The 12,801-nt window shown below is 43.4% G+C and overlaps 1 protein-coding gene across 2 annotated transcripts in view; it reads left to right on the top strand.

Moving 5' to 3' along the window:
- The window catches only part of GPLD1 (glycosylphosphatidylinositol specific phospholipase D1), a 76,768-nt gene extending 64,011 nt beyond the window's left edge, over positions 1–12,757 (top strand). Inside the window, exons 21-25 of one of the 2 annotated variants that reach the window (XM_016954990.4) lie at positions 1,293–1,469; positions 1,846–2,006; positions 5,192–5,218; positions 5,344–5,394; positions 9,460–12,757. In XM_016954990.4, the coding sequence (XP_016810479.3) occupies positions 1,293–1,469; positions 1,846–2,006; positions 5,192–5,218; positions 5,344–5,394; positions 9,460–9,546 (503 nt within the window). In that variant the 3' untranslated portion in view covers positions 9,547–12,757. The remainder of the gene's footprint in view (positions 1–1,292; positions 1,470–1,845; positions 2,007–5,191; positions 5,219–5,343; positions 5,395–9,459) is intronic. The other variant, XM_063812143.1, reaches the window with a different exon arrangement.
- Positions 12,758–12,801: the final 44 nt, after the last annotated feature.

Below are 12,801 nucleotides of genomic sequence, written 5' to 3'. Positions count from 1 at the left end.
TGCTGACTCTGCTTTGAGCCCTCAGTGGCTTCTAGTGGACAGTTTCCTATAAACAAGGCACAAGTTTGTCTGAAAAAACAGGTCAAATTAGCTCAGTTTTACACACAAAACTCAGTGGACGCTGACGTGAGATTGTATCCACACACTGACACTTTGCCAGCATACGGCAAACTTCTCAGAGGGCCACTAGCCCCATCAACCCACAGGTGCCATTTATATTTCTGAAATCAAAGCTGTGTTCCAAATAATAAAGTTTACAGCGAAATTCCAACAACTAGCTTTGAGTTTGTTCAAAATTCATTAATTCAAAAAACACTTTATTAAATACTTGTACAGAACCAAGCACCATGCTAGGTACAGGGGATAGAGAGACAGAGACGTGACCGCATTTCTTGTGGAATGGGTGCCTGATGCAGGAGACACAGAAGTGAATGCAGAGCGATGCTGCCCTGCCATGGGTATTCAGAAGGCACTGGGCACAGCTCATGTCCCCTGTAAAATGCTTACCTGAACTCAGAGGTCCTGGGGTCAGGACACAATCACTTGCCCATGTTTTGTGGGCCCCAGCTGTCTGCAGTTCTTGCAGTTCTGTAGCGTTTGTGCCCAGAGCTAAAGTCCCACTGGACTCGGTGTTATTATGTATGGGAGCACATGGAAGCGGCCTCTTCTCTAGACCAGCGAGATTAGGAAAGGCTTCCCAGAGGACGGGACACCTGAGCCAAATTCTGCAGGGTGAGCAGGAGTAGCCAGCGGAGGGATGTGGACAGGGGAGCATGAGGAGCATATGCCTCTATTCCAGGCAGACAGCACATCATGTCCAAAGGCCCAAATTTAAGACATAGATCGGGCTGTGGTTTAAGTTCATTTTGGTGAAGTGTGGGTGAAAAGGTTAATGGTGCTAGATCCCCAAGTGGGAGTCAGATTCTGTAAGGCCTTGTGAAGAGTTTGGACTCCATCCAGAGTCCACTTGCGTTTGGATATGTCAGTCATGGGGGTGACCTAGGCAGTTTGTGATACGAGAAAATAAAAAGGTGGTTGTGTGGAGACTGTATTATGGGGATAAGACTGGAAAAAAGAATACCTGCCTGGAGGGAAATCACTGAAGCTCTCTGGTGTTTGTGCCTTGGTGCCCAAGCTGGTTGTACCTCCCTGACTGCCGGAGATGACCAGCACCGAAACCGACTGTCCTGTAGGATCCCGAGTGATCAGTGTCACTTGAGGATGGGGTGCTATTCCGTGTTCTGTAATGCCTTCCTTTCTGTGAGGCCAGCAGGAACTGTGGTTCGTTTCAGATGACGTGTCTAAGGTGGCATTCCTGACCGTGACCCTACACCAAGGCGGAGCCACTCGCATGTACGCACTCACATCTGACGCGCAGCCTCTGCTGCTCAGCACCTTCAGCGGAGACCGCCGCTTCTCCCGATTTGGTGGCGTTCTGCACTTGAGTGACCTGGATGATGATGGCTTAGGTAAGAAAGGAACAGGACCCTTTGACAAGAATTGAGTCCCTTTGCCCAGGGGGTGGGTCCCCTAATTGGGTCATCTGGGCTCTGCCCTTGTAATTGACAGCCCAGTGGCCCAAGGACCTTTAGACAGATCTTGAATGAGGCAAGACCAGAGAGGGAGTTGCACTTCTTGAAGCTGGTAATATGAGAATCACCTGTAGTAATTGCTATTGATGAATGAAGTAGGAAACAAAAGCCTTTGCCAGGATGAAATCACGGCCGACTAAAGGAGATACTAATATTATTTGCAAGAGGTTGGGTTAGGATCCAGTAGCGGAACAAGGAAAAGATGACAGTGAGGAGTCAAATACTTCCTTCTGTCGGTTTTTATTGTTTTCAGATGAAATCATCATGGCAGCCCCCCTGAGGATAGCAGATGTAACCTCTGGACTGATTGGGGGAGAAGACGGCCGAGTATATGTATATAATGGCAAAGAGACCACCCTTGGTGACATGACTGGCAAATGCAAATCATGGATAACTCCATGTCCAGAAGAAAAGGTAAAGTGTTCTACAGAATTCTATACCTTATTGGGAAAGGATCATTAATTGCTGATTCCTTGTTAACTCATGTCCACTATAAAGTGCTTACCTGAATTCATACCTCTTGGGGTCAGGACACCATCATCTGTCCATGTTTTGTGGGCCCCAGCTGCCTGCAGTTCTTACAGTTCTGCAACATTTGTGCCCAGAGCTAAAGTCCCACTGGACTTGGTGTTATGTAGGTCCCTGGTCACACAGCCTGCCACTGCTTGGTTAGGCACCCACAGCACAGAAGAAAGAAAACAGGCCATGGCCATTGGAGTTTCTCTTTTTAAAATAGAGACGGGTTCCTGTTCCATTGCCCAGGCTGGAGTGCAGTGGTGTGATCATGGCCCACTGCAGCTCAAACTCCTGGGCTCCAGTGATTCTCTTGTCTCAGCCTCCCGAGTAGCTAGGACTACAGGCATGTGCCACCACACCCGGCTAATCTTTTTATTATTTGTAGAGATGGGGCCTCACTATGTTGCCCAGGCTGGTATTGAACTCTTGGGCTCAAGCAGTTCTTCTACCTGGCCTCACAAAGTGCTGGGATTACAGGCATGAGCCACCATGCTCGGCCAGCCACTGGAGTTTCATTAAAACGTCCTCTCTTTTGCTTTTTGTTTCATTTCTTTGTTTATTCCTTTTTTGGGTGAGTTTCCTTAAGTTACATTTCCTGGGCCTAAAACATTTGGCCATTATTTAACTTTTTTTTTTTTTTTTTTTTTTTGAGACAGAATCTGGCTCTATTGCCCAGGCTGGAGTGCAGTGGCACGGTCTCGGCTCACTGCAACCTCCTCCTCCCAGGTTCAAGCCATTTTCCTGCTTCAGCCTCCCGAATAGCTGGGACTACAGGCATGCACCACCACGCCTGGCTAATTTTTTGTATTTTTAGTAGAGACAGAGTTTCACCATGTCGGCCAGGCTGGGATTACAGCCCAAAGTGCTGGGATTACAGGCATGAGCCACCGTACCCCACCTATTTTAAAAAATTTAAAATTATTTTTTAAATTGCAAAATTAGTGAAAGTTTATTATGAAAATTTTAGAAAATACAAAAATGTACAAGGAGAATTAAAAATTATCTACCTAAAATTCCACTCTGCAGAGCTAATACCTGCTTACCTTTAGAGCGGATCCTGCTAGTATTTTTCCTATGAATTTAATTACTACCATTTATTGTGCATTTAGTATGCATATGCTAAGAACTATGTATCATTTAATCCCCATAAAAGCTATGAAATTGGCTGGGCGCGGTGGCTCACGCCTGTAATCCCAGCACTTTGAGAGGCCGAGGCGGGCGGATCACGAGGTCAGGAGATCGAGACCATCCTGGCTAACACAGTGAAACCCTGTCTCTACTAAAGATACAAAAAATTAGCCGGGCTTGGTGGCGGGCGCCTGTAGTCCCAGCTACTCAGGAGGCTGAGGCAGGAGAATGGCATGAACCTGGGAGGCGGAGCTTGCAGTGAGTCGAGATCGTGCCACTGCACTCCAACCTGGGCAACAGCAAGACTCTGTCTCAAAAAAAAAAAAAAAAGAAATTAATATTATGCCCATTTACAGATTAAAAAAATTAAAGATCTCAGCTGAGTGTGGTGGCTTATGCCTGTAATCCCAGCACTTTGGGAGGCTGAGGCAGGAGGATCCCTTGAACTCGGGAGTTCAGCACCAGCTTGGGCAACATAGGGAGACCCTGTCTTTTTTTTTTTTGAGATGGAGTCTCGCTCTGTCGCCCAGGCTGGAGTGCAGTGGCGTGATCTCGGCTCACTGCAACCTCCGCCTCCCAGGTTCATGCCATTCTCCTGCCTCAGCCTCCCAAGTAGCTGGGACTACAGGCGCCTGCTACCACGCCTGGCTAATTTTTTTGTATTTTTAGTAGAGACGGGGTTTCACCGTGTTAGCCAGGATGGTCTCGATCTCCTGACCTCGTGATCTGCCCAAGACCCTGTCTTAAAATAAAAAAATTAAAGATCGGCGAGGAAGTTTATTCAAGGTTACACTGCCAGGAAGGACAGGGTACAACAGAGATTTGAACCAAGATCTGATTCTAAAGCCTACCCTTAAATATTACACTATGTGCGTGCATATTTTGGTTAACAATTGTGATACTATTGTGCATAATTTGTGCATAATTTTGTAACTTTTTTTTGTTTTTAATAGAGTCTCTCTCTGTCATCCAGGCTGGAGTGCAGTGGCATGATCTCGGCTCAGTACAACCTCCACCTCCCAGGTTCAAGCGATTCTCCTGCCTCAGCTTCCTGAGTAGCTGGGACTACAGGCGCACACCACATGCCTGGCTAATTTTTGTATTTTTAGTAGAGACGGAGTTTCACCACGTTGGCCAAGCTGGTCTTGAACTCCTGACCTCCAGTAATCCGCCCGCCTCAGCCTCCCAAAGTGCTGGGATTATAGGTGTGAGCCACTGTGCCTGGCTGTAACTTGATTTTTCTTTCTACCTAACAATATACCGAGAACATTTTCTTATGTTATCTGATATTCTTATATAATACGATATTTACCGGCGGATGAGTATTTTATCTACAGATAAACCATAGTTTATTTACCCATTATTCAGGTAACTATTGTTAGTCAATTGTGCCATTTCCAATTTTCATTGTTTTAAATAAATAATATGGTAAATAGTCACATAAACGTTTTTATACATCTGGTTATTTTTCTGACCTGTATTTCTATAAGTAGAATTTCTGGGGTCAAAGGGCATGCACATTTGTAAGTCTAATCAAGAAATGTAGAAATGAGGCTGGGCGTGGTGGCTCATGCCTGTAATCCCAGCACTTTGGGAGGCCGAGGTGGGTGAATCACCTGAGGTGAGGAGTTCGAGACCGGCCTGGCCAACATGGTGAAACCGCCTCTCTACTGAAAATACAAAAAAATTAGCCGGGCGTGGTGGTGGGCGCCTGTAATTCCATCAACTCATGAGGCTGAAGCGGGAGACTTGCTTGAACCTGGGAGGCAGAGGTTGCAGTGAGCTGAGATCACGCCACTGCACTCCAGCCTGGGCGACAGAGCAAGACTCCTCCTCAAAAAAAAAAAAAAAAAAAAAAAAGTAGAAATGAGGGTATAAGGGTATAATTAAAATTGATTTTAAAAAGCCACACAAACAGTAATAACATTGTCTCTCTCCTCAATTTTTTTCTTCAGGCCCAATATGTATTGATTTCTCCTGAAGTAAGTATCCCTTGAAAGACTGAAGAAAGAAAAATTACCAAAACAATGCCCCTTGGTTTATTTTAAACGGATAAAGTATTACACTATGTTCTTCAAAGCCCATTAACAGACGGCATGTTTTACAGGCCAGCTCAAGGTTTGGGAGCTCCCTCATCACCGTGAGGTCCAAGGCAAAGGTGAGCCCAAGGACTGAACTTCATTGATGTTTATGTTAGTACTACGGGTGGGATTTGGTGGTCTCACTTGTTAGGCTTATTTCAGATTTTATTTTTATTTGAAAAGGAGAGGAACACACAGAAAGTAACATTCACATATAATCTCATCACTTCCTTGGTGGAAAGTTTCCCTTTTTACTCTTCCTATTTTATCCTCTACAGCAGGGGTTGGGGCCAAGTCGTCTGCCACCTAATTTTGTAAAGCCATAAACTAAAAAAGTCAGCTCATGTTGAGATGGTTGAAAAGAAATCAAAACAGAATGTTTTGTAACATATGAAGTTTAAACGGCGGTGCAGTTTCAGCGCCCACACAGCTGTAGTGGAACATAGCCAGGCTCGTCTGCTGTGGACTGCACGTGGCTGCTGTCGTGCTGCCGTGGCAGAACTGACTGGTTGCTTTGGAGACTGATGCCCCACAAAGCCTAAGTATTATTATCTGCCTGTTCCCCAAAATTGTTTGCTGGCCCTTGCCTTAGAAAATAACCATTATTAATATTTTGCTATTTTCTTCCAGACTTTCAGAGTTTTTTCTTTCTTATTTTTTATACAGAACCTTGCTCTGTCGCCCATGCTGGAGTGCAGTGGTGCAAATTTGGCTCACTGCAACCTCCATCTCCCAGGTTCAAGTGATTTTCCTGCCTCAGCCTCCCAAGTAGCTGGGATTACAGGTGCCCACCACCAGGCCCAGCTATTTTTTAAAAAATTTTTTGTAGAGATGGGGTTTTGCCATGTTGTCAAGGCTGGTCTCAAACTCCTGGCCTCAAATGATCTGCCTGCCTCTGCCTTCCAAAGTGCTGGGATTATAAGCATGCATCACTGCACCTGGCCCAGAGTTTTTCTGTTTTTCTGTGGCTTCAGAGATACACACACACACCTTTTTTTTTTTTTTTTTAAGACAGAGTCTGGCTCTTGTCACCTAGGCTGGAGTGCAATGGTGTGGTCTTGGCTCACTGCAACCTCTGTCTCCTGGACTCAAGTGATCCTCCAACCTCAGCCTCCTGAGTAGCTGAGACCACAGGTGTGTGACACCATTCCATGCTAGTTTTTGTATTTTTAGGAGACAAGAGTTTCACCATGTTGCCCAGGCTGGTCTTGAACTCTTGGGCTCAAGAGATCCACCCACCTTGGCCCCCCATTTTTTTTGGCTATTACAGACAAGGCCATAGTGAGCATTCTTGTACCTATCTGTAGCTTTTTATAATTGAGCAAGTATCCCCACAGGTGAGAATCTTAAAAGTAGGATTGCTAGATCTAAAAGTGTACACAGTTTAAATTTCGATATGGCAGATGAAAAAGTTTAACCTTGGCTGGGTGCGGTGGCTCACACCTGTAATCCCAGCACTTTGAGAAGCCGAGGTGGGTGGATCACCTGAGGTCAGGAGTTCAAGACCAGCCTGGTCAACATGGTGAAACCCCGGCTCTACTAAAAATACAAAAAATAGCCGGGCGTGGTGGTGCATGCCTATAGTCTCAGCTATTCGGGAGACTGAGGCAGGAGAATTGCTTGAACTTGGGAGGTGGAGGTTGCCGTGAGCCTAGATGGTGCCACTGTACTCCAGCCTGGGCTATGGAGCAAGACTCTGTCTCAAAAAAAAAAAAAAAAAAAAAAGTTTAACCTTAAAATATACCTGTAAACCACTGATTGCATTCATCCACTGTATAGGCTGTAAGAAATAAAAACAAAGAGAGGGCAAAGTCCCTGTTCTTGAAAATAAGATTTATATACATGGAAAGTCAAATAAAATGCAAATTAGTATAGGATTAAATGCTAATGAGTAGTCTGAAGAATAAGTCTTAACAGTGGGTTGAAGGGCTACAGAAGCCTTCATAGATTTTTATATATAACCAGGTCTGTAAGACTTGTTAAGTGCTGTGGACCAGGTTCCTGTGGACCAGGGTGGAAGGTGGGAGGAGGAAGAGGATTAGGAAAAATTGTGGTGAAACTGCCCTCTAGTGGCCAATAATTTAAGTGACCCATTTACAGGCAGGTCTAAAAATGTAGGATTAACCACACCACAAAAATATGGTTATTAACTTTATGGGAAAATTCTCGGAAGGTCTGATCACAGGGATCCTTTATATGACAAGCTTGGCTTATATCTAAAATTTTATTTGTTTCAAAAATTAGTCATTGTCAAGAACCCATTATATAAAACTATACATATATCAACTGTAGCTTACATCAGTTGAGAGTAGTGGTATATATAGATTATCTAAAAGTAACTTACATTTTATTCCTTTTTGTAAAACACTGCAAATGTACCTTCCTAATTATTGTTCACCTGGGTTAGTGTTAAAATTACTTCACTTTTCCAGCACATACCTGAGCTTGGGGGCATTGAACGCTCTGGGTGTAAAGATAAATCAGATGTTATGTTTCAAAAATGGGCATTGACAATCAGAGGATGATCAGAGTGGCCTTTTTCTGAGATTTGGGTACAAGTTATGTTCTGAAGATTCCTTCCTTTCTGTGGCATAAGAGCATTCAGTAATGAAATTAGTCATAACAAACTAGAATTAGGATCCGGCGTCTACTTAAGTAAGTAGTGCTCTCACTGTCTCTGTATTTCAGAAACTTCTCATGGGGCTGCCTTCCATCAGCTCAGGAGCCTCAGCAGAGCAGTAACTGAGTGTGTAGTGAGCAGTGTTGTATCAAGCACCTGTGAGATAGACAAAGAAACCTGAGACATGGTCCCAGCCCCAGGTGCTTGTAGTCTAGGTGGGAAAATACAACAGGCCCACAAGACCATCCAGGTTGGTGTATGATGACCAAGAGCCAAACGAAGTCAGACAGCAACTGCAGCGGAAGTCTCTGCTGGTGGAGTCAGGGAAGGGCCTGCAGAGGTCATGGGCCCGGAGCTGCATCTGGAAAGATGACTAGACTCTGACAAAACAGAGAGAAGCCGAAGGCCAGGCAAATTTAGTAAATGAGTAATTCCATAAATTGGGAAAGAGAGGGAGAATAAATTACCATTTGATGCTGTTTTCTTAAGTGTAGATTTTCCCTATTAATTGACACTGGGTATTAAGGGATAAGATAAGCACAGGGCTAAGCATAGTGTCTGACCCATGATACAACCTCAACAAATTTTAGCTATTATTATTATTTCTAGATTTCATCAGTAGTTTTCAAAATTAAATAAGAAGCTGTCATATCCTGCTCTGACCAAAATACTGTCAGCCAGTTTGATCACCCGTACCTCATGTGCCAGCTTTGGTTCAGAATAACTTTTGTCAGTTTCCACAAATCAAATCCAACCTCGGAATATGAAAATTTGCCACCACTGAAAATGTTTAAAGACCAGGCATGGTGGCTCACATCTGTAATTTCAGCACTTTGGGAAGCCGAGGCAGGTGGATCACTTGAGGTTGGGAGTTCGAGACCAGCCTGGCCAACATGGTGAGAGCTCGTCTCTACTAAAAATACAAAAATTAGCCAGATGTGGTGGCACATGCCTGTAATCCCCGCTACTCGGGAGGCTGAGACATGAGAATCACTTGAACCTAGGAAGCAGAAGTTGCAGTGAGCTGAGATCACGTTACTGCACTCCAGCCTGGGTGATGGCAAGACTCTGTTTCAAAAAAGAAGAAAATGTTTTAAAAACTTGTAGCAGGTTTTGAAGGCAATTCTGAAAGATGGGTCCTAAAATGTTTTAAGCAGCAGGGTAGGTGGGAGGTGCGCTAAACACATTGACAAAGCCAGCTTCTAGGGGAAGTCCTTATTATTCAAGATATGTTTTCCACATTGTACCAGAACTAAGCATGCACTGCCCTACTTCTCCTTTATGATTTATGTGCCATAATAGGGATTGGGGTGAGCGTCTTTAGCTGCAGTTTTCAGAACTTACAGATGTGAGAAAGCGGTCTGTAAACAAAGGGAAAGTGGCATTTGAGTTCAAGCCAGGGGATCTGGCCAGTGTCTTATTCATCTTTATATTTCTAGAGCATAACACAATGCCTGGACTACTGTAGGAACTCAATAGATGTTATGAATGAGCCATGAATTCTGTCTTGTGTCCCTTACAGAACCAAGTTGTCATTGCTGCTGGAAGGAGTTCTTTGGGAGCCCGACTCTCCGGGGCACTTCACGTCTATAGCCTTGGCTCAGATTGAAGATTTCACTGCATTTCCCCACTCTGCCCACCTCTCTCATGCTGAATCACATCCATGGTGAGCATTTTGATGGACAAAGTGGCACATCCAGTGGAGCGGTGGTAGATCCTGATAGACATGGGGCTCCTGGGAGTAGAGACACACACTAACAGCCACACCCTCTGGAAATCTGATACAGTCAATATATGACTGCACCAGAAATATGTGAAATAGCAGACATTCTGCTTATTCATGTCTCCTTCCACAGTTTACTTCCTCGCTCCCTTTGCATCTAAACCTTTCTTCTTTCCCAACTTATTGCCTGTAGTCAGACCTGCTGTACAACCTATTTCCTCTTCCTCTTGAATGTCTTTCCAATGGCTGGAAAGGTCCCTCTGTGGTTATCTGTTAGAACAGTCTCTGTACACAATTCCTCCTAAAAACATCCTTTTTAAAAAAAAGAATTGTTCAGCCATAAAGAAAGAACAAGATCATGCCCTTTGCAGGGACATGGATGGAGCTGGAGGCCATTATCCTTCATAAACTATTGCAGGAACAGAAAACCAAACACTCCATATTCTCACTTGTAAGTGGGAGCTAAATGAGAACACGTGGACACATAGAGGGAAACAACACACACTGGGGCCTATGAGAGGGTGGAAGGTGGGAGGAGGGAGAGATCAGGAAAAATAACTAATGGATACTTAGGGTGATGAAATAATCTGTGTAACAAACCCCCATGACACACCTTTATGTATGTAACAAACCAGCACTTCCTGCGCATGTAACCCTGAACTTAAAAGTTAAAAAAAAGTTGAACTTAAAAATAACAGATTGGCCCATGCCAATCAAAGTATAATAGAAAGCATAGTATACAGAAAAAAAAAAAAAGAAAGAAACTGAGGGAGGAAAAATAGTACAGAGTAAAGCATGGGGGTGAGGGATAACCTCACATTCCAAATCACTTGTGACTTAGTCCTTTTTAACTTTTATTTTAGGTTCAGGGGTACATGTGAAGGTTTTATCTTTTCTGTTCCTCCCACCTTCCCCCCTCAAGTAGACCCCAGTGTGTGTTGTTTTGTGTTCATAAGTTCTTATAACTTAGCACCCACTTGTGAGAACATGCTATACTTGGTATTTGGTTTTCTGTTCCTGTGTCGTGTGTTAGTTTGCTAAGGACGATAGTCCTTTTTTTTTTTTTTTGAGACGGAGTCTTGCTCTGTTGCCCAGGCTGGAGTGCAGTGATGCGATCTCAGCTCACTGCAACCTCCGCCTCCCAGGTTCAAGTGATTCTCCTGTCTCAGCCTCCCAGGCAGCTGGGACTACAGGTGCACAATACTACGCCCGGCTAATTTTTGTATTTTTAGTAGAGACAGGGTTTCACCATGTTGGCCAGGCTGGTCTCGAACTCCTGATCTCAGGTGATCCACCCACCTTGACCTCCCAAAGTGCTGGGATTACATGTGTGAGTCACAGGACTTGGCCGATAATCCTTTCTTAATGAGGATTAATACCTTTTCAATGTTTATATAGTGAAGGACAAATATAAAAACCAAGACTATCACCCTTCTGTGCCCTCTAATACTTTTGTAGAGTTGGCTGTTCTAACACCTCAAGAGCCTAGCGACACTGCTAGTTTTAAGCCATCTCATGAGGGACCTTTGTCGCATTAGGTTACAACTTGTGCCAAAAGAACTAGAGGGAAAAGATGCGGCCTGAGCCACAGGCTACTGTAAGGGCCGGAGAAGAAAGCAGGCCTTGGCCTCGCTTGTTCCTGGGCTGTTTTTCGTAGGATGGATTTCATTTGTCAGTCCTGCAGTGTGGCACATTTAAGGGAACGGAATGTATCATAGGGTTTCAGTTTCAGTAAACATTAGCGGGCATTATCTGTAAACAGTAACTAGTTTATTTTGTGTTAAATTGGGAAGAACCTCTTTCTTCTGCCACGGGTGAGATGATACTAAAAGCAGGAGAAAATAACAAATGAGAAGAGCCCTTCTCTTCTCAGCTTCTCTCAAGGAAGAGTAGAGACTGGTGAAAAGGGGACAGGAAGAGGAATCCAGCTGAAGAGTGGAAAGTTAACAAGAACATCAAGAGGTACATCCCTAGAGAGCATCTCTGGGTCACTCCCAGGATGACCTCATTTTTCTGGAAGAGGTACATGTGCTAGCTGCATAGTAACCTATGGCATAGCAAAAGCACAAGGAACCGCCATTTGGTTTTGTTTAGGGACAATTATTGGTAGCCCAACCTATCTGAAGAATTACTTTTAATTAAAAGGATGGTTATTTTTAGGGGACCAGAAATTACTTAGTTGTATTCACTTATGAGTTGAGCAGTTTGGTAGAGCAGACTCTGACATCTGACACTTCAGTAAAGGGATGTTTTTCTCAGTACTGGGTCTTTTCATTAGACGGATGCATTTATATAATGTCAGTTTTTATGCTTCACTAAATGATAAGGCCTGTGTTTAAACATGACCATTATTTACCTCACGATTTATATTTTTCTCAATGCCTGAATACACCCAATAGCAAGCACCAGGTGGAGGTTAAGACCCACAAAAATGGAAGCAAGCTTCCTTTCAAGTTTATAGGACATTTAACCATACTAACCCCAATGTCAAAAACAATGTAAATTATACTCCTACTGTAAAAGGTCAACTGATATGGCACATATGTAAAAAACCTGGCATACAGGAAAAAATTAATGCATGACAGTCTAATATATTATCCTGATACATGGATTAAATTTTCTTTCCACTAAGTATTAACTATAGTTTTAAGCATTGATTCTGCTTAATAACTAAAATGTAAAGACCTTACCTTGTAGGGTTGTAATTTCTCATTAACAGAAATCTGAACTTATACAAGTTTAACTGAAATTTATCTTTATTTCAAGATATCAGAAGACATTTACATATTTGCATTTTCTGTCTTGCTACTATCTGCGTATATGTAACAGCTTTTCTCAAGGCTTCAAGATAGGAATTGTTTTATGCCTTTGTATCACAGACCTAAGAGACCAAAATTATTTGAAGATGGAGTGGGGACAAAACTAGGGTCTCTGCAGTCCCTACTCCATGTACCATCCATTAGCTCACCTCTGTAGGTACTACTAAAGTCATGAGAGTTAAATCCAACGTGCAACTTTAATATTGCAATTCCAAAAAATAAAGCTGTATACAACTCTTGGAATAACTCACCAAAATAAATAGCTTTTTAATATAAAATTGGTTAGTGCTGCTTAACAGTCTGTGTTCATGAAGAATAAGGT

This window comes from Pan troglodytes, chromosome 5, assembly GCF_028858775.2.
Source record: "Pan troglodytes isolate AG18354 chromosome 5, NHGRI_mPanTro3-v2.0_pri, whole genome shotgun sequence".
NCBI lineage: Eukaryota > Metazoa > Chordata > Mammalia > Primates > Hominidae > Pan > Pan troglodytes.
This window is presented reverse-complemented; position numbering and strand designations above follow the sequence as displayed.